Here is a 21,072-nt window from a genome sequence, read left to right on the forward strand (position 1 = left end):
CTTCATAAAGGGAGAGACGAAGAAATATCAACTCGTATTTCTATTTCGAAAAGTCAAGTTAGGGTGGGCGGATGGCCGCATTAGTTTCATAGTATTGGTACCGCACCAAAGTAGAAAGTATCGTTTCCTAAAATGTAATTACACTTGTCTGCTTGTATCATACATCCTCTTTGCGCTATTGCAATATACCAACCCCATGCATCATAAATCAACTTTCGTCCCGCCAGTAATGCAAAAAAAAAAAAAAAAAAAAAAAACACAATCATCTCAAAATAGATGCAAGATTAGCAAAATTCGTACATATCCTATGCAATGCATGGCAAACAAACAGGCATGAGCAAGCATTCACGACGGAACAACAGCACTCGGGGCCAGGATCATTTTCAAGTTCACGTTCCAGTGACGAGTTTGCTTTCCTCCGCGAATTCCATTTATTTGCAATCTGATTCCAATCTGGGCTCTCAATCACCTAGATAGTTTTTATGAAAAACTTTTCATCTTCGCGTCTAGTATACATGTCAGCCGCAAACCCACCATCAGCCGTTTCTAATATCTCCGCTGAGAGGATCGCAAATTGACAAAACCATTTGTATTTTTTTGTGCAGGTATTTCTTTTTTATCCACTTTTGGCTTTTGCTACAGCCTGCATAAAACGTCTATCATGCTGAAGTCCTCACAAGCCTTCCACCATGAGAACAATAAGAGAGAGAGAGAAACACGCGCAAATAAAGAAAGGGGTAAATCGATAAAACCAAGGGCAAAAAATGTGCCCTGTATGCATTATAAGATAAATCAATCGTTAGCTGGGGAATTAGGTGAGCTACAAAAATGTTAGTCAATGTTCGTATTGAACGAATACTTTTCCCATCAATGTTATCTGGGCATCGCTTACTATTGGTTGCCTGAAGCTCCCGGACCAGGAGTCCGAGGAGAAAATGACGGTGAAGTGGGCGAATAGCTAGGGCTAGTTGGAGATTGCTGCGACCCAGGACTTTTGGAGAAGCTTGGACTCGTTGGCGAGTAAGCCTCTGGGGATGTCGGAGACCACGAAGGAGAAGCAGGAGAATATGATGGAGAAGTAGCGCCTGCACCATGCAAATTAGGAGAGGCAGGGCTATAGTTAGGACTAGCAGGCGAATAGCTAGGCGAAGTGGGAGAGTTGAATTGTGCCGGCGACGTAGGCGAGTAGTGTCTCGGCGATGAAGGCGATGCAGGCGAGTAGCTTGGCGACGTTGGGCTGTAGTTGGGGCTGGCAGGGCTTGTCGGTCGCAGCATCGGTGAAGTAGGCGAGAAGGATGGCGAAGAGGGACTGAATGACGGAGACGACGCATATCGGCCCATTCCACCATCGATCATGGGAGATGTTGGGGAGTATCCAGTATTGGGTGACGAAGGAGAGTATCCACCCATGCCTGAACTGAACGGCGATGTGGGAGAAGTGCTGAAGGGGCTCGTCGCTCCACGCATGGAGTAAGGGCTCATAGAGCCAATACCACCAAAGCCACCACCTCCATACTCCGTTCCAAATCCAGGTGGTGTCTCCGAACCTGCACCTTGGATGGGAGAGAAGTTTCCAGCGGCAGGAGAGTTGAGGCTGAGGTAGCCAGAATCGCCCATAGGAGATCCTGTATCGTAGGGCGTAGCCGCACCCTCGACGTCTCCCTCCTTGACAGGCATGCCTGGCATGAGGCCCATGCGAGAGTTGTCCGAAATGACTGTTTCCAGCATCTTCGGATCCAAGAAGACGTCAAAGTGGCCAGTACCCATGGGAGCCATCTGGCCGAGCATAACGTTCTCAGAAATGCCACGGCAGTCATCAAGCTCACCAGTGGCAGCTGCCTCCAGAAGAATTTCGACTGTCTCCTCGAATGAGCAACGCATGAGCGCACCTGTATCTGCCCGGTTAATACCGTGTCGAGTGACAGCAGATATGCTTCCTCGGTAAGTCATAACATCACACAGCAGAGCAATATGTCGATGGTTGACATAGGAACCGTCAAAGGCCAAAACAGCTGTCAACTCCTTCACCAAGGCAGCTCGAGTACCTTCAATGCCAAATACTTCAATGACCTGCCAGAGGTCATTGGTATAGGTTCGCGTAGGATCAACTCCGGGCACAGCCAAGACCTCACGGAGGGCTGAACCACTGGTATCTAGGTACCACTGAGTGCAACGAGGATCGTCCTTAAGTGCGAGCTCAGATCCATCAGCCGCCTCGACGAGACGAGTGCCCTTTGTCAAGAAAGCCCTCTCGACGCCAGGCACACCACGTAGTGTCAGCGTGTCTAGGAGATGGGCCTCGAGACGCTTAAGCATCACATCATCTTCAATCTTCTTCTCGCCATCATCATCCTTTTCATCGCCAGCACGAACAGTGCGTATACGGATCACTTGTTCATCAGCATTGTTGTCGCTGAAAATAACGGCCAAATCGTTAGGATATTCTTCCTTGATTCGCTGAGCAACGTCGTCAATCTTGATTTCCTTGTCAAGCAATTTTTGTCTATCAAGCGTGATGCGCAGAAGCCATCTGGACTGTTGGTCGATGGTATCTTGGCTATCATCCGGAATCAAGAAGTAGGACTCGACCATATCGACATCCTCTGCAATGGTTGTAGATTGGACATCCGGATCATAGTAGATCTCTGTGACTGATGTAATCGATCGGAGGTTGGTGTACTCGACCAAACTTCGCAGCTTCTTCGCTTGCTCCTGTTTGGCCAGGGGAGTATCCAAGTAGACTGCCATGCTGGGTGTTTTGATGTTCTTGGCAAGGTTGAGAATTTCCTTCAAACGAGGCACACCAAGTGTGACGTTCTTGGAAGACACACCAGCAAAATGGAAAGTATTCAGCGTCATCTGAGTGGCGGGTTCACCAATGGACTGAGCCGCAAGAACACCAACCATTTCACCAGGGTTAACGAATGACCGGTCCCATCTGTTTTGAAGCTCACCGAGTACGTGATCAAACGCGAGCTTGTTCAGACGATGCTCCTTGACTACTTCTTTGAAGGCAAGTCGAGAACGAAGAAGAGCTTTGAAGAGAATTGTAGCGCTTGCATCTGCCTCCTTTGAAATCGGATCATCGCCTCGAACAATCTTCAGTTTGCTAATGACATCTCTCACAACAGGAATGACATCAGAAGGTCTCAAGTTACTCCTATCATTCGCCTTAACGTTGAACACACGCTTGGCAGTCTCAATCATTCGCCCAATATTCAGTGGAAGCTGCATCGCCTCTTCACCCATCTTTGCGCGGTTGATTTGTCGCACCTCACGACGATCAGCAACCAGGGCATCCCACTCCTCATCGAGAAGAGCCATAGAAGCCTTGTCGCCGGTCAACTCGTTGCCATATTCGTAATCCTTCCTGAACCACTCAGGGGGGCTGGCCAAATCAAGGCGATACTTCTTCTCAAAGGCCTCATCAGACATCTTCAAGATACCAAGCTTCTGCTTTTCAATGCACATGGCATCAAGACCATCTTCACCGTAAAGGAATTGAATAATATCACCCAAAGAGTTACGGACGGTTCCATCGTATTGAGCATTGAGATCTTCCAGAGCTTTGACGAGACGTCTCTGGATGTAACCAGTCTCAGCTGTCTTGACAGCAGTATCAATAAGACCTTCACGACCAGCCATGGCGTGGAAGAAAAACTCTGATGGAGTAAGACCACGAAGATACGAGTTCTCTACGAAGCCGCGAGCCTCAGGAGAGTAATCGTCTTTGGTGAAATGGGGAAGCGTTCGGTACTTGAAGCCGAATGGAATACGCTTTCCTTCGACAATCTGTTGTCCGACGAGCGCTGTCATTTGAGAAATGTTGATGGATGAGCCCTTGGAACCGGACTCGGCCATGGTAACAGCGTTGTTGGAATCCTTCAAACTCTTCTGCGTTGTCGTACCAGCCTGGTCACGAGCCTGGTTCAAAGCCATAGACACCTTGTTCTCAAACGTAGCTCGAACATTCATACCAGGCAAAGCCTCCAGCTCATTGGCAGTAGCCTGAGCCGTGAGTCTGGCAACTTCGGCCTTTTGTGTGTCAATATGCACTTGGACCTTTTCGATCGTTTGCTTATCCGGGATGGTATCACCAATACCAATACTGTGACCGTTTTGCAAGAGCCAGTAGGCAACCACTTGCTGAACACCATTAAGGAACGCCATGGCACCTTCTGGACCTAGTTCATTATAGCAGAGGTGGATAACACCGCCTGAGGCAGAACCAATATTCTTCTTCTTCATGAGACCATAAATCAGCTCGCCAGCTTGGATCAGCAGTCCAGTATCCTTGAGGGGGTTATCAGCTTTGTCTTCCGGGGCATTCAAGCTGATTTCCTTGGGAATGACCATGCTTATGATCTGCTTGCCAGTCCAACGAGGCCTCGGTTTCAGGATAGCAGGCTGGGGAATAATACCATCCCAGTTGGGAACCCAAAGCATTAGATTCATGACTTGATTCTTGTCAAGGAAAGTATCACGTCGGCAGATTTTGTAGGCACCAGCAAGAGAGTCCTGAACAATACCCATCAAAGGACCGTTTTTCTGAGGTGAGACAATGTTGTTGGGGACCAGACACAGTTCTTTGACTTCGGCGCGAGTCTCTTCACTCTGGGGAACGTGAAGATTCATCTCATCACCGTCGAAATCGGCGTTGTACGGTGACGTAACAGACAGATTTAGTCGGAAAGTAGAATAAGGCATGACTCGGACACGATGTCCCATCATGGACTCCTTGTGCAGCGAAGGCTGACGGTTGAAAATGATATAGTCACCGTCCATTAAGTGACGCTCAACCTTCCAACCATACTCCAGTGAAATTTGAGCTGCACGCCTATGGTGTCGCAAATCAATACGGGTACCATCAGATCTGATAACATACTTGGCACCAGGATGCTCGTTAGGACCGTTCTCGACTAGCTGATGGAGCTTGCCGATGTTGTACGGCGTTACCGTCTCAGGATAAGTCAGGGTCCTAGCAATGCTGCGAGGAACACCGACTTCGTGTAAAGACAGGTTGGCATCTCCTGTGATGACAGTACGGGCGGAAAAGTCGACACGCTTTCCCATCAAGTTGCCTCTCAGACGACCTTCCTTACCCTTGAGACGGGCACGAATTGCCTTGACTGGACGACCGCTCTTCTGAAGGGCACGAGGCTGGCCAGCAATATCATTGTCCATGTAGGTTGCGACGTGGTATTGGAGCAGCTCTTCGAAATCTCGCGCGATATGCTGCGGCGAGCCCTCACGAATAGCTTGCTTGACATTGCCGTTGGCACGAATGATATCTCCGAGCTTGTAGGTCAAGTCATCTTCGTTTCGCATACCAGTTCCAGTACCATCCATGGAAATGGAAGGACGAACGGGAGGCGGAGGGACGGGGAGCACGGTGATAATCATCCATTCCGGGCGGGCGTAGTCCGAATTAAGACCCATGTTGACAAGATCCCTTTCAGAAATGCGGCGAAGGATGCTGTGGGCCATCTCGGGGGTGATGGGAGCAGTCTCTTTCCTCTTGGGGCCATCCTCTTGAGCTACCTCGAAGGCCGCCTTCAGCTGAAGAGCAACCTGCCGCACTTGGGGCTGTACATTGCCGCAGCCGCCGTGGCTTTCAACAAGCGCGGGTTTCATGCCAGGCGCAAACTCTTCGTCTTTGTTCTTGTCTGTCCGATCCTCATTCTCGCATCTCCGCTTTTTCTTGCAGACAGCCCATACCCGCTTGAATCGGAGTTTTGCATCTCGAGTATTGATTGCCGCAACAAACTCAGGATCACTCTGGTAGATTTCAGGTTAGCATCCAGTGAGGCAAAGGCTTCATGGAAAAGAGAAGACCAACTTCATCAGCCAGCACTTTACTGCAGTTGTGGCAGACAATTTCCAGGATCTTCTTGACTTTCTTGATGAAGCCAGGGTGGTACACAGGCTTTGCCAGTTCAATGTGTCCAAAATGACCGGGACACTCGCCCATAGCCTGTGTACAGGTCTTGCACTTGAACTGTCGATCGATCGAACCGAGTAGAGGGTCATTGAGACCACCGTCGCGTGGCTTCGTGCCGCCTTCCTCCATCGTTTCGGGGTACAGAATGTGCGCCACGCTCATACTCTTGATCTCTTCGGGAGATAGGAGTCCGAATTGAATCTCCTGCACCGTCTTGAGCGGTGCGCTCGAGTGGGTAAAGTAAAGGTTCGCCATTTTCGAAAGTGTTATGAATTTCCAGTCGAATAACCGTAAAACTGCTAAAAAGGATCGGTGAGGGCGGTAAACGGAACACGCGCCTCGTAATCGCGGTCAAAGAGCAATACGTCGAGAAAAAACACGGAGTAATCGCAAGAAGTGACAATTTCTAATCACAACAAATCGGAAAATCGATGACAAAAGCGGTTGTCAGTCGCCAAGAGATGACGCTCTCTCGATCGCCAGTCCTGGCCAACAGGCCCAGGAGAACCTCACGGCAGGTCTCCCCCGTCGCCACCAGCTCTGAGGCCGTATAAACACGTAAATCGCAGGTCGGCGTCTCGTATCGTAGTTTTCGACAGTATTCCAGGTGCCAGAGTCGATGCCCGACACGCTTGGTGATGACTTTGGGCCGTGGGCAAAGTTTTGTCGTGGTCGAGGCAAGACAGTAGAAGAGGAAGCCTGAAAGTTCTGGACGTGAGGCGCCTGGTGCTTCGATGCCGCTAAGCCTTTACGGACCAACCACCTCCTTGCACCCGCAGTAATTGGTGCCTCAGGCCACAGCTTATTAATGTACCACTTTGCGCCACTCTGTGGACAGGACAACAGCGGGACAATAAAACTGCGAGCTGTCTGCTCAGCCTTTGCTAGGGCAAGTTCAGCATGATTTTGTCAGCCTTGAATCTTGATCACGCTGTGCCCCAACAAAGTACATGGCGCCGGCGTGACTCAGTTGGCCTAGGTTTCACATTAGCCTCACATTCAACGGTGCGTATCGGATACTCCGCGCCTCGTATGTTTTCTCCATCTCTCGCGTCATAAAGTACATACTGCCATGCATGATTGATACATCACAGTCACTTTCGCTGATGCAGATCATTGCATACATACAATGCATAAAGAGTCGATGCTATTCGGTTAAGCCTCGAACATCTATTACTACTTCTTTTTACTTCTTCCTCCTCCCCTGGCACCTCCCTTCTTACGCACAGGAGCAGACGACTCTGCTCCGGCGCTCAAGTCGGCTTGACTTTCTCCAGGGCTCCTCCGCCGCATAGTTCCAGTCGAAACTGCAACAAATTCGTCCTCGCTATCGCTCTCACCCAGGTTAAATAGAATAGGCATGCGAAAATTATCCAAACCATCTTCCTCCTTAGTGGGATCAGTCGCGAGGACATCTACATCCTCATCCTCAGCGTCGAGTCGCCTTCTATGAATTTCTTCTTGCGCATATATGTCGAACTCGTCCTCTCGCTCCATGTACTCTACATTCTCTTCGACCTCGGCAAAGTCTGGCGCCAGCGCCGACCACTTCTGAGGGCTAATGACGGACCAAATATATATACGGCCCGTTTCCAAGCCACAGGCTGCCAAGAGAGGCCGGGAAGGATGCCATTCGATAACGCCTTGCTCCTCTTTCGGATCTTTGAGCATGCAGACTAAACTGCCATGGTTTCTCTCCCAAACGTAGAGTTCGTGATTGTTGTAGGTGGATGCGGCCACATATTCACCCGTAGCGCTAAACGTGACGTGATTCCAAGACAGCTTGTTAACGACGTCTTGGAATTTATGCTCGAGGGGTAGCTGTATCGTATCCGGATCGAGGTCCTCCACCGAAAGATTGGGTATTCGAAAAGTACGAATGATACGGTCCTGTGAATTCACCAGTAAATCCCGTCCAGATCCCGTTATTCGCATCGTCGTAATAACTCCTGTGCATATTTTTTCTGAGTATATGATCTCGAGTGTCTTGGCATCGATAATATTCAATTTGCCTTTACTCGTCCCTGCGATAATGTGATCGCCGGTCGCGGTCCATATGGCAGACGTCGTCATCTGCTTGGCATCTTCTTTTGCTTGCTTCTCTTTGAGAGCAGCATCATTCTCAGTGTTTGATCGCTTTGGTGCAGACGGAAGAACGCGCTTGACATCGACGGGCTCCGAGATATCGACGAGCAGCGGCTGCTCTTCAAATAGAGACGCGACAAAAATATTACTAAATGAACATATGAGTCAATGGCGCAAAAAAGCAGTCTCTGTCAAGCGAAAGGTGGAATACACATACTGGTTCCAGGGATGGAGCTCAGCCATGTAAGCAGGAGCACGAAAGCGCACCTCTCGGTGTCGGTGCCCAGTCTCCAGGTCCCAAAGTATGGCTTTCCAGCCTTGACATGTTGAGAGCAGATAGCGTCCACATTTTGACCAGCTGAGGAACGTAATGCTCTTATTATGCCCTCTCATCTTTCGGGCGACACCCATTGTCTCCAGGTCCCAGATAACGACGGTTCCGTCTACTCGTCCGGAAGCAAGGTAGTCGCCCTTGCGGTTAAACCTCAGCATCGTCGCATGGCCGGACCGGATCGTGCTGGTCATGCTCTCAGGATAATCCTGGAGGAGGTAGTCATCTGAAAGAAGGAGATTCATCGTCGCGGTGGCAGGGCTGGGGCCTTTCGAGAGTGGCAGAACGGCATGGTAGACGGGGAAACGCGACAAGGCTGCGAGGAGCACCAGACGCCAGAGCAAAGAAGGGTCCCTCTCCTGCAAGGCTGACGAAAAGTTGCCCAGATGGCAGCCTATGCGCCACGCGAGGGGTGCATCTAATACTTCCGTCTCGAGGCGTGCGCCTAATGTGCAACAAGAAGCTGGAAATGCTCCACTGCGGGGATGCGCTAGCATGACGCACAAGTAAATCGAACAGTAGGTTCGATATCTCGCTGTAACAGTCAAAGTACAAAGCTTTTCTTTTCTTTGACAAAAGCTGAGACGCGTTTGCTCGATTCGCACGATGGCGAACTCAAAGTATGATGCTCCAACTCCATGGCTCCTGCTTGGCTAACTAATCGAGGGCTATTCTAGATTTGAATATGTTCGAAATTTTGAGCAGCCAGACTCCCTCATGCCCAATACTTGGGTTGTAGTGCGCATAGATGGGAGAGGATTTACCAAGTAAAGGCGCAAAATGAAACAGAATGATGTCTGTGGTGGTTTCTAACAGTTTCGTTCAAGAATGTGCGCCAAATATGAATTCGAAAAGCCCAATGACAAGAGAGCGCTTGATCTTATGAACGCAGCAGCCAAGGCTGTTGTGACTGATTTGCCAGAGATCACTATTGCCTACGGAGTTAGCGACGAATACAGGTACAATTCCTTTTTTTTTTTTCACTGCAAACTCATAATTTCCTCTGACCTAACACAATTTAGCTTCGTCTTTCATAAGACCTGCAACCTCTTTGAGAGAAGAGCAAGGTGCGAAAGAGAAACTGACCTACCCTACATTATGCACCTACTAAGAACTTGCAGCAAACTCGTCAGCACAATTGTTTCTACCTTTACGGCAAATTATGTCTATCTCTGGTCGACATACTTTCCGGACACTCCTCTCTCATTTCCTCTTCCGACATTTGATGGCCGAGCTGTCTGTTATCCGACAGTACAAAATCTCCGGGACTACATGAGTTGGAGACAAGCTGATTGTGAGTTAGCACTGACAAGATGAAATCAAACTGGAGCTAATTAAGCAGGCCATATCAATAACTTATATAATACGGCATTCTGGAAACTGATACAGCTGGGCGGGCTTGATAATAAGGAGGCTGAGAAAACCCTTGCTGTATGCGCCTCCTCCATTGTTATATGTGCATACTAACGTGTCGTCAGGGAACACTGGCTGCCGACAAGAATGAAATACTGTTTTCTCGCTTCAAGATCAACTACAACAATGAGCCGGAAATGTTCAAAAAGGGAAGCATAATATTTAGAGATGTGAGTTTCAGATCAGATCAAATTAGTTCCATTTACAGCTGACAAAATGTAGTATGAACTGGTCGAGCCCGGCAGTCATAATGAAGCAGCAGCAGCAGACGCCCTTGCGGAGCCGGTAGTGCAGTCAAAATCACAAGCCGAAAAGGATAAGAAGCGCAGAGCCAAAGCGAAAGTGGTGGTGGAGCACTTGGATATTATCAGGGACGAATTTTGGGACAAGCGGCCTTGGATTCTATCTGGCAAGCCTGGTCGACCGGCCAATCTATCCAAAGAAATACAAACTTGAAACGCTCTCTATTTGGGTATCCCTTGCGTTTGAAAGAAAGAAAAAGAAGCCAAACTCCCTGCTAATGCGCCGTATATGATTCCCCCCCATCCTAGTATCCCTATTAGTTTTTCTCCATCTTTAGTTCCTTTCGCTTGCGCTTTTCCTCCTTCCCGGCACGTCTAAGGAGTTTCTCTTCTTTTCCACTACTGCTAGAATCAGACGTGTCTTTCTTCGCCTCGGCTCTCTTCAGCCTTCTTTCAGCCTTCGCTGCTCTCCTCAGGGCTCGTGCCTCTTTTCGCTTCCTTTTCGCTTCCTTTCTCACTCTCTTCTCCTCTTTGCTTTCTTTCTTAGGTTTTACAGCTTTCGTCGCTGTTTTCTCATCGTCGCTCTTATCAGAATCGGTGCTTGTCGAGTCGTCTGTCGTTTCTACACTGATTGTTCCTTCAAGAAACCCGCCTCGCACAAAGGAAGCATAGACGGAGTATTTCGACACGTTTCCGCGATCCAGCGCGTTGAGCTTGCCAGTCTTGACGGTTTGGACGACTTGGCCCTTTTTGGAGGTATCGAGACCTTTCAATTGCTCATCAAAGGCGTTCATCCACCACATATCGCTTGTAAAATGTTTTGTGTTGCCAAGGCCCTTGGTGTTGGTCTTGCGATTCAGTAATAGAGGCTTTGCGAGGCCAATTGAATCGTCCGTCTTGTGTAGAGAATGGCCAGTTCCTCGCCAGCCCTGGGCGGAAAGAAGCGCGTGTGCATCCATTGTGCCAGAAGAATATGTTGCACGACTACCGTGCCCGAAGAAAGAAGGAAAGAATAAAGGTGGTTCTACCGTTTGCGACCGCGCGACATAATATTGAACAATTGGGAGCAAGGGTTGTTACCTTTAAGACGGCGCTCATGGTTGGCTGCTTAGAGAAAATGGTAATTTTTCTAGCGGGGCTAGTGCTTATCAGCGCTTATCATGCACGCTAGCTTGAATGAACAGATCCCTGCAAGCTGCGGCAAGCTGAATGGCTCTTAGTTTCAACTAATGCTTCTCTAGCCAGCTCTTCTACCTCTGGGTGGTCTAGTTGGTTCATGGCGTTCGGCTGTAATGGATAACATCTCACCGAAAAGTCGGCGGTTCGATTCCGTCCCCGGAGAGTAATTCTCTACCGGAGAAGAGTTACACTTTTTTTTTTTGGCTGATTTCAACGGCTTTTCTTTTCTCTTTCTCTCTCTCTTTCTTCTTTGTCGGGAGTAGCGACCGCTTTTTGTTCATTTAATTTCAATTTTATTTCTTTCGATCGCAGTCAGACAGCTTTGAAACAAATGTATCCATTCGAAAAAACAAAAGAGTACTCTCGTACCCTGTTATGCCTCTTCCAGCGAATAATCCACCGCGGGATCTCACCACTAATAGGCAGTAGATTTTATGTGGGCGTCCGCTCAGTGGCAAACACGCTCTCACTCACTAAAAACAGAGTACTTACAATGCGGTAAGCAGTGTCACTTTCGCTTTGACATATTCTGCCGTAACATCCGCCTCTTAAAGTCATTTTCCAGATTAGTTTCTGTGATTACTGTTCTTCTTTCGTAACTACTCGTTACCCTGCATTCCATTTATACCGTCTTGGCTGAAGGATTCGATGGCCCGACAACATCCAATCAATCTCGGTGACGTGTAACATACGCTACCGGACAGGCACATATGCTTAATCCTGAGCTCGATGAAATCCGTCCTCTTTCAACAGCGGATAGGTCTGGGATTTGAAACCAAAAAACCATTAAACAAAACCAATCTCATCTATTGAGGCACCCAAAGACGCACTGCGAAGGGTATTCCGCCGTATTTCACGATGGCGCCGCTATGCGCAGATCCGCGTCAGATCGTGATTGCTTTGAATCCCGCCAGGCGAAAGGCATTGTTGTTTCTAGTCCAAGAAATCATAAGGGGTATGATCTCTGAGCTGGAGACTCATCCCGATGAATTGGGATCCATCGCACCAGAGGATGAAGGCAATAGAGACGATGAATCGGTCTCTTCAGACCTGCCTGAGAAGGCGGGGCGCTCTGCATCCCAAGGTGGCAGAGCTCAGGGCTTGTCCCTGCAGAAAGCAAAGACTACCAGAGAAGCAGAAAAGGTTCTAGGAGCGGCATTTGCATACACGCTGGAGTGGCGAGATGAGGTCGTATCCAAGCTTGAAGAGATTGTGAATGTGGAAGATACGCACAAGATTGCGGCCGAGAGGAAGACTCGACGCGAAGCCTTGGACAAGAAGAAGTTGGATTTGCCCAGTAACGATCGCTTCTTAGTTGATGTGGATGGTATGCCTGTTGATGAGACAGAAGATGTCTCCATGTTGCAGTCGGTGTATAAGCCAATACCCACCAAGTTGACCACCATCCCCATCGAGGATCGAGAAGAAGCCCTTAGCTGTGTGCTGCTACTACTTCTATCTACGGGGAAATATTCTGCTCACTCTCGCGCCTTGGTGCTTTATCTAGCGTCATCGTTGGGAATTTCTACAACGTTTCTTAACAAGGAAGAAGCAGAAATCGCCATGTCGCTCATGGAGTCGTCCACAGCTAATGAGGATGCAAAGGAAACCATGTCTGCCGACGCTGAGGCTGCCAAACGCAAACAACAGAACAAAGCCAGTCGCTTTTGGAAAGTTGGACTAGCATCTGTAGCCGGTGCTGCAGTTATCGGAATCACGGGAGGCTTGGCTGCTCCTCTTGTTGCTGGAGCGATTGGGACTGTTCTGGGAGGCGTTGGTCTAGGAGGTGTTGCGAGCTTTCTTGGCATCTTCTGGATGAACGGAGCTTTGGTCGGAACTCTTTTTGGAGCCTATGGCGCCAAGATGACTGTAAGTTTAAGAGATGCTTTACTTGGCCAACGGATCATATGCTGACATGGCTCTTCTTCGCCCTTACCTCAGGGCGAAATGATGGATAACTATGCGAAAGAGGTCGAAGACTTCCGATTTCTCCCCCTCAGAGAAGAGTCTACAACAGATAACCCAGAGGAAATCACCAAAGAGCAAAAAGAACAGCGTCGTCTTCGCGTTGCTATCGGAATCAATGGCTGGCTTAACAAAGAGGATGACATCAAGAAGCCATGGCGCACTCTCAGCACCGACACCGAAGTCTTTGCTCTACGCTACGAGATGAATGTTCTTCTTAAACTAGGCACCGCATTAAACGACCTCGTCCGCTCCGTTGCTTGGACGGCCTTCAAGGCGGAAGTTATCAAGCGGACTTTGCTGGCGACTCTTTGGGCTGCCCTCTGGCCGATCCAAGTCTTGGCTATTGCTTCCAATGTGGACAATCCGTTCAACCGTGCGCACAACAGATCTCGAAAGGCCGGGCAGCTTCTCGCTGATGCGCTCATTAACAAAGTTCAAGGTGAACGGCCTGTCACTCTGATAGGCTATTCTCTCGGTGCCGCGACCATCCATGCCTGTTTACAATCTCTTGCCGAACGCCACGCCTTCGGCCTTGTCGATACGGTTGTCCTAATCGGCACTCCAGCCCCATCTAACTCAGCTCACTGGCGGACCATCCGGCCCGTAGTCTCTGGAAAGATCTTCAACGTCTACTCCGAGAACGACATGATCCTGGGTTTCGTCTACCGAATGCACAGCCTTGCTCTCGGAGTCGCTGGCCTACAGCCCATCAAAGACGTCAAAGGCATTGTGAATGTGAATTTGAGCGACAGTGTCAGTGGTCATCTCCGATATCCCTCTCTCACGGGTGAGATATTGCACAAATGCGGCTTCGTAAACGTCAAGGCCGGAACGGAAATCGAAACGGAGGAGGACGTCATCCAGATGAAAGACAAGGAAGCAGATCTTCTCGACTTCAGCGAAGGACATGATGACAACTCCAAGGCCGTAAACAAGTCTGCCGAGTCCCTTCAGGGCCTGACAATCACGCCTCCGGCTCTTTTGCCGAGCTACGAGTCTGCCACCAAGCCTACAATCTCTAGACGGCCAGTCGGCGGATCTGGACCAGAAGCTCCGCCTCCTATTCCTCGAATGACGGAGTCTGTGCCTCCTATTGAGATGCGTGAGGCAGATGAAATCCCTCCACCACTGCCAAGGCGCCAGACGGTTCCCTTACAAGAGATTCGAATCCCTCGACGTCCAGTTCCAGCCAATGCTGAGGAGCCTGCTAGCCCGAAAACGCCACTGACTCCGCAGTCCGACTCCGATGATGAACACCACATGTCCATTTCTATGGTAGATAGGGACGTGGATGATGATTGATGGATATTTACTCAAAGGTAATTTTGATGCCATCTTAGGTAGACTTTGAAAAGGCACATGCGCAAAGCTACCCAAGTATGTAGAGGGACTTGCCCGTTAGAAGGTTGTCCTTTAGAAGGTTACCCACTAGAATATTACGCGGACTTGATGCTTCGCCTTCCCTTTTGCACACCCGGAAAGGGGCATATACATAGTCATACAGTCATATAACCATTCAATGGGACTTGCTCCAGTGTTGGAATGCTGGCTATCAAACAAAAGAGGGCACCGCCGCTACAATACTTTTGCATCCTTTAACGCCACCCATAGCTATATACACAGACAAATATCTACCCTATAAGCCCATTCCTCCACCTGCCCAGGCTGGAAAGGCATCTTCGGGATTTATAGGAATGTCTTGCTGCTGTCTCTGGTTCTGACGTTCTCCTTCAACGTTCTGGGCATGCTGTTGCTGCATCCTCTGTCTCCACCACAATAGGAGGACAAGAGCTAGGGTGATGCCTATGATTAGAGTGCTCTCAACGACGCCATCCAATATGTCTTCATCGTCATCCCCGAGTGTCCCGTCGTACATATCATCAAGGTAATCGTCCTCGTACGGAGGCCCCTCGTCCTCTAAGAAGTTGGTTATCCACTCCGAAAGAGACCAGTCTTTCTTCTTCTCTGTAAAATTTGTCAGCCTCACGTTCTTGATCTTTAGTTGTTCCATCTTCTTTTCCTCCTCTCCTGATAGACTTACTCGGCTCGTCTTGGATAGAATGAACTGGTCCATTAGTCAGAGTATTCCAAGCGCTTCGTATCCGAAGTTTTAATAGTCCGAGGGTGACGGGGAGATACGCTTCATCGTTGACAGCCAAGGCGTGGTCGTAGTACCGCTTGGCGAGATGGAAATCTTGTGTCAGCCCAATGCCATTCTCATGCATCCATCCCAGGTTGAAAAGTGCCTGGGCGCTCTGTGAGTAATCGGAAGCACCAGTATAGCACTGTACCGCTTTGCCAATATCTTGTTCGGTACCGATGCCATAAAAGTAATAGTCGCCCATTTTTACGAGGGCATCAATGTTTGATTGTCTTGATGCTCGTGTCCAATAAACGAGCGCCAATGCAGGGTTATCCAAGAGACCAGATCTGTCGTTTCGCTTACGAATCAACTCAGAAATCGGTAGCTTAGATCGGACAGTATCGAGGACCCAGGCAACGTTAGTTTGCGCCTTCTCGTATCCCTGCTCTGCAGCTAAGAGATACTCCAGGAACGCCAAGTCATAGTCCTTGGCTTCGTACGCATCATTCGCATCCGCCCACGACGATACAAGGGGCTCTGCTTTTTCAGCTACGCTCTTGTAATAGCTCAGCGCCATGCTGCAAAGCTTTTCGCGACCGAGGCCGTGGAATACCAGTTCTGCCAAGTAGTAGTTTGCCTCGATGTTGCCATAACGAGCAGCCAGCTCAAAATAGTTGTTCGCGATCCGCACATCCTCCTGGCCGCCTTGGTCGAGATAGAGCTGGCCCATCTGGACCTGCGCAGGAGCATAATCGTGATCAGCAGATACTCTGAATAGCTCTACAGCTTTCACAATATTCTCTTTAACGCCATAGCCGTGCAGATACATCAGTCCCAGCCCGTACCGTGATAGTGCATCAGCTTGTGAGGAGCCACGATCAAACCACACCTTTGCTCTGTCGAAATTCTGAGGAACCCCATCTCCCCTCAAATACATCTTGCCGAGGTAGCCAGCCGCCTTCCCGGCTAGCTTGTCAATGCCTGACTTGGCATTTTCTACGGGTCGTCCATCTTTCTTCCAATATCTTGAGGCAACCAGAAGAAAGTACTTCCTGGCAAGTTCGAAGTCGTTGTCTAGTCCTCTTTGGCCCTCATAATAGATCTGTCCCAGGTTTAGTGTAGCCTTTGAATCACTTTGTTGGGACATGAGATCTAGATATTCAATAATATCTCCAATAGCAGCATTGGCATCGGAGTTGACCCTAGGCTTGAACGCATTCATGCCTGCACTAGAAGCACTCGCCCCTTCTCCATACAACCCTCCGAAGTCATCTGCAATGCGCCATGACTGAGCAACCCACGCCATCCCGCCCGGGGGGCCAGAGCGGTACCAATCTATAGCTTTATCCGCCACGCGCTTGTAGTACTTGACGGCAGTCTCACAACTCTTAGTAGTTCCGATGCCCGCTAGATGCCGGAAACCAGTGGCCATTTCAGCTCTTGTATCTCCACGAACGGCAGCGAAGGTGTAATAGAGAAGTGCCTTGGCTTGATCTTGTGGGACAACACCGCCTATGCCAGTTGAGTAATATAATCCAAGCATATACTGCGCCGTAGTATTTCCATGGCTGGATGCTAGTTGTTGGTAGTGCTTAAAAGCGGCGTGAAGGTCCCTGGGATGGCTATAGTTGCCAAAAAAGTTGAAGTCGGCAAGGATATACAATGCATCGGAGTTATTTTGCTGAGCTGCTTGCTCAAGTAGCTCTACCGCATTGACTAGAGGGCCGCTGGTCGCCGTCGCCTTGGGCTGTGATGGTGCGATGACAGGGCCGGTCGGGATAGTTCTGAGGAGCAGACGCAGAGCTGAGCTGAATATTCCCGATGATTCTCTTTTTCTTCTAGGCGGTAGTGGGATCTTCCGGAGCTCGGCAAGCGCAGCGTCGACAAGGTCGCTTCCTTTGGCCAAGTTAGCTCGTCTATTACGGCTTCTATATTGAGCAGTGACATTGTACCAGGCTGTATAAAAGCTGCACCCTCCGGCTCTGCACCAACATCTAAAAAGGATTCGATCGCATGCTTATCGGCAGCAGTGTGCGCTGAGTTGTCGTTTTGGCTGCCAAGAGGCTTTTGGTCGTGAGAGCATATCACCGCGGTGGCCTGCGCAAGCACTGAGACCACCATGTGAGCTTTACATGGTGCAACTGAGAATGCGGCAAAGGGGACTTACGGAAGGCACAGGCTATCCAGCCTCTCATGTTGGGCAATTGCTATGTGCCTATATTCGAATGGACAGCCCGCAGCATGGCTATCGCATAAAGACTGAAGTTGAAGCAGCGTACATGTGTGTGTCGCACGATACTGCGTCAGAGCCAGGTCCCTTTGCGATCGTACAAGCTGTCCACTACTCGCAATAGGCAGCGGAAGCTGACTATTGCGAGCGATGACTAAGCATGGCTCTTTGTCAGGAACTGGCGTCATCGCCAGAGCTGGCACGTGTTCAGAGTAAACTGACACCTGGGATTCGTTACGGCTAAAAAGATGGGAATACCAGATATCAAGGCTCCTTTCAGAAATATTCACTACCTAGTATTTTACTTCCATAATTCACCAGGCCATGTGCTCTCAGTCTGCCACAGACCCAACATAACCAGAGAATCAGGATCAAACAAACGATATCTAGCGATGTGGGGCCGATTTGGCCAATGTCTCCCCAGAGTCCTAGGACTTAGGTGCTGACTTGGGCGCTGAGTCTGCAAGTGGTAGCACCCGACAGGTACTAGCGACAGTTGCTGCCTGTAGCTTAGAGCGCTAACGCCGCCACTTTCCAGCCCTCACGCGTTGATGTGTCAGGGCTACAGGGCTACAGCGCGTTAATGGCCGGTCTGACCCGCGTCTTTCAACACGCGCTTCCCAGCAACTTTTTACCACACAGCCATTAGCTAGCCCAGCCATCTTACTTGTATCACGAAGATCTTGCACGTAGCAATTCAGCCGCAATCTGCTAATATATTTCGCCTCCTCTCTTTCGCTACTTCTTGCATACATTCCTGTACAACTACATCAAGGCAATTGGATATTGACCACTGATCCATACAAAGTGGCTGCTCTTGTTGGCTTACGAACTGCTATTACCGTCTATTCGCTCCCTCGACTGCTCAGCCGACCAACTCCACTTCTCCACAACTCTCAATTCTGCACAATGTCAAGTCTCAAGAGAAAAGCGGCCACAACAGGCAATGAGACTGAGGCAAAGAAAACAAGGGCCAATGGTAGCATTTCTTCCTTCTTTGGTGCCGCCCCAAAGCCTGCTGGCGCTGCCCCCTCTCCAGCGGCCAAGTTTGACAAGGCAAAATGGGTTGAAGGCTTGACTGCTGAGCAGAAGGAGCTGCTTAAGCTCGAAATCGATACTCTTCACGACAGCTGGCTGGCATTGCTCAAGGATGACGTGACCACAAAGGAGTTTCTTGAATTGAAGAAATTCTTAAACCGTGAGACGGCTGCTGGGAAGAAATGGTTCCCGCCGAAGGAAGACGTGTACTCCTGGTAGGCTACGCCGACTGCCCAATATTCTTGCCTGCCTGTACCAGGTTGTCTAACAAATTCAGGTCTCGTCATACGCCATTCAACGAAGTCAAAGTCGTTATTGTCGGCCAAGATCCCTACCACAACGTGAACCAAGCACACGGCATGGCCTTTTCCGTTCGACCGCCAACTCCGGCGCCGCCATCGCTTCGAAATATGTATATTGCTCTGAAGAAGGATTATCCTAGCTTCGTTGAGCCGCCGAACCGGGGTGGCTTGTTAACGCCATGGGCCGACCGAGGCGTGCTGATGCTCAATACATGCCTTACTGTTCGTGCACACGAGGCCAATTCACATGCCAATCGTGGCTGGGAGCGGTTCACTCAGAAAGTCATTGACCTCATTGCCCAAAAGCGGACACGAGGTGTGGTCTTCATGGCATGGGGAACACCAGCCAGCAAGCGAGTGCAGAGGGTGGATAAACAACGCCACCTGGTGCTCCTCAGCGTTCATCCTAGCCCACTGAGCGCGTCCAGGGGATTCTTCGATTGCGGCCATTTCAAAGCAGCAAACGAATGGCTCATCACTAGGTATGGCGATGACGGCGAGATTGACTGGGCCTTGAAACCCGGAAACACAACCAAGAAGCTCGTCAAGAAAGATGCCAAGGAGGATACCAAGGAAGATGCTAAAGAAGATGCGGCCCCAGTAGCGAATGGAGATGCAAAGGGTGCAGAGTCACAAGACAAATCACCAGAGAAACCAAAGGGGGGTGCAAAGACCAATGTTGAATCCAAGACAAAGAAGGCAGAACTCAAAAGCGACGAAGACGACTTCGATTCTGATGATGAGGCTGCGTTGGCAGAAGCCCTTGAACTTGCAGAAGAGCAAACCAAGAACTAAGCATGATACCATATGAGAATAGAGGGAAAGGGCTACGATTGGAATGGAAAAGCAGCGATTGGACATGATGACATATTTTAAAGACGTTTAAGCTATAAATGATAGCAATTTGGGTATACTACTTTGGAAGCGTCGGCAGACGCAGGATTAAGATCCTTCAGATTGAAAAATAGGGAATTTCACATATTATTACGGGATTTACGGTTACTGGCGAGCAAATTTCCCACTAATAGGCAAAATTTTGCTCCAGATGGAAAACGAGGGCTATTATTTGAACAACAGCTGTTTTTTTACTATACTTGGGCTCTCTGACTTCTATGCTGCGGAAAACACCATGAAGCCCTCGGCAGCTCACTGAATACTAGTAGTATACTGTAGTGGCCTACGATTTGTTTCCGCCTAAAGGGCATAGATTCTTCTTGCTGCGTTCACCACGTAGCTGCTTGTTATCGCGTGGCTAAAATTAGACACTACCGCGGTATCCAAGGACAATTTCGCTTTTGGAATCAATGATCGCTTGTCACCAGCATGCTCGTACTACCTACCCAGGGCCGTTCGACTATTTCGTGTGCATCTATCGTTTATTAGGCCTTGGTTGGGCAGGAGACCAGGGGTTGACCTAGCGCCAGAGCTCAGCTGAACACTCATGTCCTATAATATTTGATGTGGCTTAACTGCGTGTCCCATGGTTAGGCTCTCGGCAATTCACAGCCTTGTCTATTCAATATCCATCGTTGGTAATACTGGATGCGAACATACGACGCTCACTGTTATCACAGTCCTTTTACTTCTTCCAATAGACGCTGTTTTGCGGTCCTGTTAATACTAACCTAGTATTCACTGCTAGTACTACAAGATAGCCTGGGGCTAAGAACATGTGTAAATTGACAAGACAAGATAGCATTTTCCTACGCCATACGACATACACACTGCAAGACATCTGCTTGGCCAATTAACATCAAACAGTCCCTCTTGGTAGGGCGAGCTGCTCGCAACTATTGTACAGAGTTGGAAGCTGGCCGCTGACAGCCCTACTAGCAATGGTAGGCTGAGAACTTGTTTCACAAGATCCTAGCGCAAGCAATCAAACAATATCGCCTGTAGCGGCCCAAGCTTGCCCAACCCCTGCCTCGTATGATTTCATGGCTGCGGACATTCTCGAGGGAGCCCAAGTCAAGCGTTCTCGGTGCATGCACTCCGCATGGAGAAAGCTTCGTCTGAGCGCTGCGTACCTACGGATTGCATGCAGATCAGATACCCGACGTAGGCGGCATAATATTGGGGCTACATCCGCAACGGCTCTGTGAACTGTGAGACAAGACAGCAGCCACGGAAAAAAACAAAGTTGGTGTGCATATGCCCTGGCATATTGTTGCGTATGGGTATTAGTGCAGTACATGCGGTAATCTGCGCGCTTTGCAGGTTTCAAACACTGTTAATATTAATAGGTATCCAAACATACGAG

At 49.3% G+C, this 21,072-nt stretch overlaps 7 protein-coding genes and 1 non-coding gene across 10 annotated transcripts; 4 read left to right on the plus strand and 4 right to left on the minus strand.

Moving 5' to 3' along the window:
* Window positions 1–67: 67 nt before the first annotated feature.
* Window positions 68–6,658, minus strand: TrAFT101_012027 (uncharacterized protein). Of its 2 annotated transcripts, XM_024909821.2 has the most exons (3): window positions 5,840–6,658; window positions 893–5,778; window positions 68–820 (listed from the first exon to the last, which is right to left on the minus strand). In XM_024909821.2, exons 1-3 carry the CDS (start codon window positions 6,194–6,196, stop codon window positions 793–795), a joined length of 5,271 nt encoding a protein of 1,756 aa, XP_024760221.1. In that variant the 5' UTR covers window positions 6,197–6,658; the 3' UTR covers window positions 68–792. The 2 variants fall into 2 exon arrangements, with proteins under 2 accessions (XP_024760221.1, XP_065983688.1); XM_066129447.1 differs by having other exon boundaries at window positions 893–5,884.
* Window positions 6,659–6,849: 191 nt separating this feature from the next.
* TrAFT101_005724 (uncharacterized protein) lies at window positions 6,850–8,602 on the minus strand (the record flags this gene model as incomplete). The annotated part of the gene is made up of 3 exons (XM_024901912.2): window positions 6,850–6,916; window positions 7,070–8,174; window positions 8,244–8,602. 2 exons carry the CDS (start codon window positions 8,600–8,602, stop codon window positions 7,118–7,120), a joined length of 1,416 nt encoding a protein of 471 aa, XP_024760222.1. The 3' UTR covers window positions 6,850–6,916; window positions 7,070–7,117.
* Window positions 8,603–8,921: 319 nt separating this feature from the next.
* On the plus strand, window positions 8,922–10,313 carry RGT1 (Glucose-responsive transcription factor). 2 transcript variants are annotated; one of them, XM_024903905.2, is made up of 8 exons: window positions 8,922–8,977; window positions 9,035–9,124; window positions 9,185–9,316; window positions 9,380–9,424; window positions 9,479–9,651; window positions 9,700–9,788; window positions 9,836–9,940; window positions 9,993–10,313. In XM_024903905.2, the coding sequence occupies exons 1-8, from the start codon at window positions 8,964–8,966 to the stop codon at window positions 10,224–10,226; spliced, it is 882 nt and encodes a 293-aa protein (XP_024760223.1). In that variant the 5' UTR covers window positions 8,922–8,963; the 3' UTR covers window positions 10,227–10,313. The 2 variants fall into 2 exon arrangements, with proteins under 2 accessions (XP_024760223.1, XP_065983689.1); XM_066127577.1 differs by having other exon boundaries at window positions 8,927–8,977; window positions 9,035–9,316.
* TrAFT101_005726 (uncharacterized protein) lies at window positions 10,121–11,081 on the minus strand. The gene has a single exon (XM_024898760.2). It carries the CDS (start codon window positions 10,969–10,971, stop codon window positions 10,330–10,332), a length of 642 nt encoding a protein of 213 aa, XP_024760224.2. The 5' UTR covers window positions 10,972–11,081; the 3' UTR covers window positions 10,121–10,329.
* A 185-nt stretch (window positions 11,082–11,266) lies between these two features.
* TrAFT101_005727 lies at window positions 11,267–11,354 on the plus strand. The gene has a single exon. It is a non-coding gene; the product is annotated as a tRNA-Tyr (tRNA).
* A 302-nt stretch (window positions 11,355–11,656) lies between these two features.
* TrAFT101_005728 (uncharacterized protein) lies at window positions 11,657–14,788 on the plus strand. Its single transcript, XM_024902531.2, has 2 exons — window positions 11,657–13,060; window positions 13,133–14,788. The coding sequence occupies exons 1-2, from the start codon at window positions 12,050–12,052 to the stop codon at window positions 14,459–14,461; spliced, it is 2,340 nt and encodes a 779-aa protein (XP_024760225.2). The 5' UTR covers window positions 11,657–12,049; the 3' UTR covers window positions 14,462–14,788.
* TrAFT101_005729 (uncharacterized protein) lies at window positions 14,668–17,559 on the minus strand. The gene is made up of 4 exons (XM_024900154.2): window positions 17,410–17,559; window positions 17,195–17,350; window positions 15,201–17,138; window positions 14,668–15,124 (listed from the first exon to the last, which is right to left on the minus strand). The coding sequence occupies exons 1-4, from the start codon at window positions 17,435–17,437 to the stop codon at window positions 14,796–14,798; spliced, it is 2,451 nt and encodes an 816-aa protein (XP_024760226.1). The 5' UTR covers window positions 17,438–17,559; the 3' UTR covers window positions 14,668–14,795.
* Window positions 17,560–18,114: 555 nt separating this feature from the next.
* Window positions 18,115–20,249, plus strand: TrAFT101_005730 (uncharacterized protein). The gene is made up of 2 exons (XM_024901913.2): window positions 18,115–18,725; window positions 18,788–20,249. The coding sequence occupies exons 1-2, from the start codon at window positions 18,382–18,384 to the stop codon at window positions 19,605–19,607; spliced, it is 1,164 nt and encodes a 387-aa protein (XP_024760227.1). The 5' UTR covers window positions 18,115–18,381; the 3' UTR covers window positions 19,608–20,249.
* The last annotated feature ends 823 nt before the right edge of the window (window positions 20,250–21,072 follow it).

Source organism: Trichoderma asperellum, chromosome 3, assembly GCF_020647865.1.
Source record: "Trichoderma asperellum chromosome 3, complete sequence".
Taxonomy (NCBI): domain Eukaryota; kingdom Fungi; phylum Ascomycota; class Sordariomycetes; order Hypocreales; family Hypocreaceae; genus Trichoderma; species Trichoderma asperellum.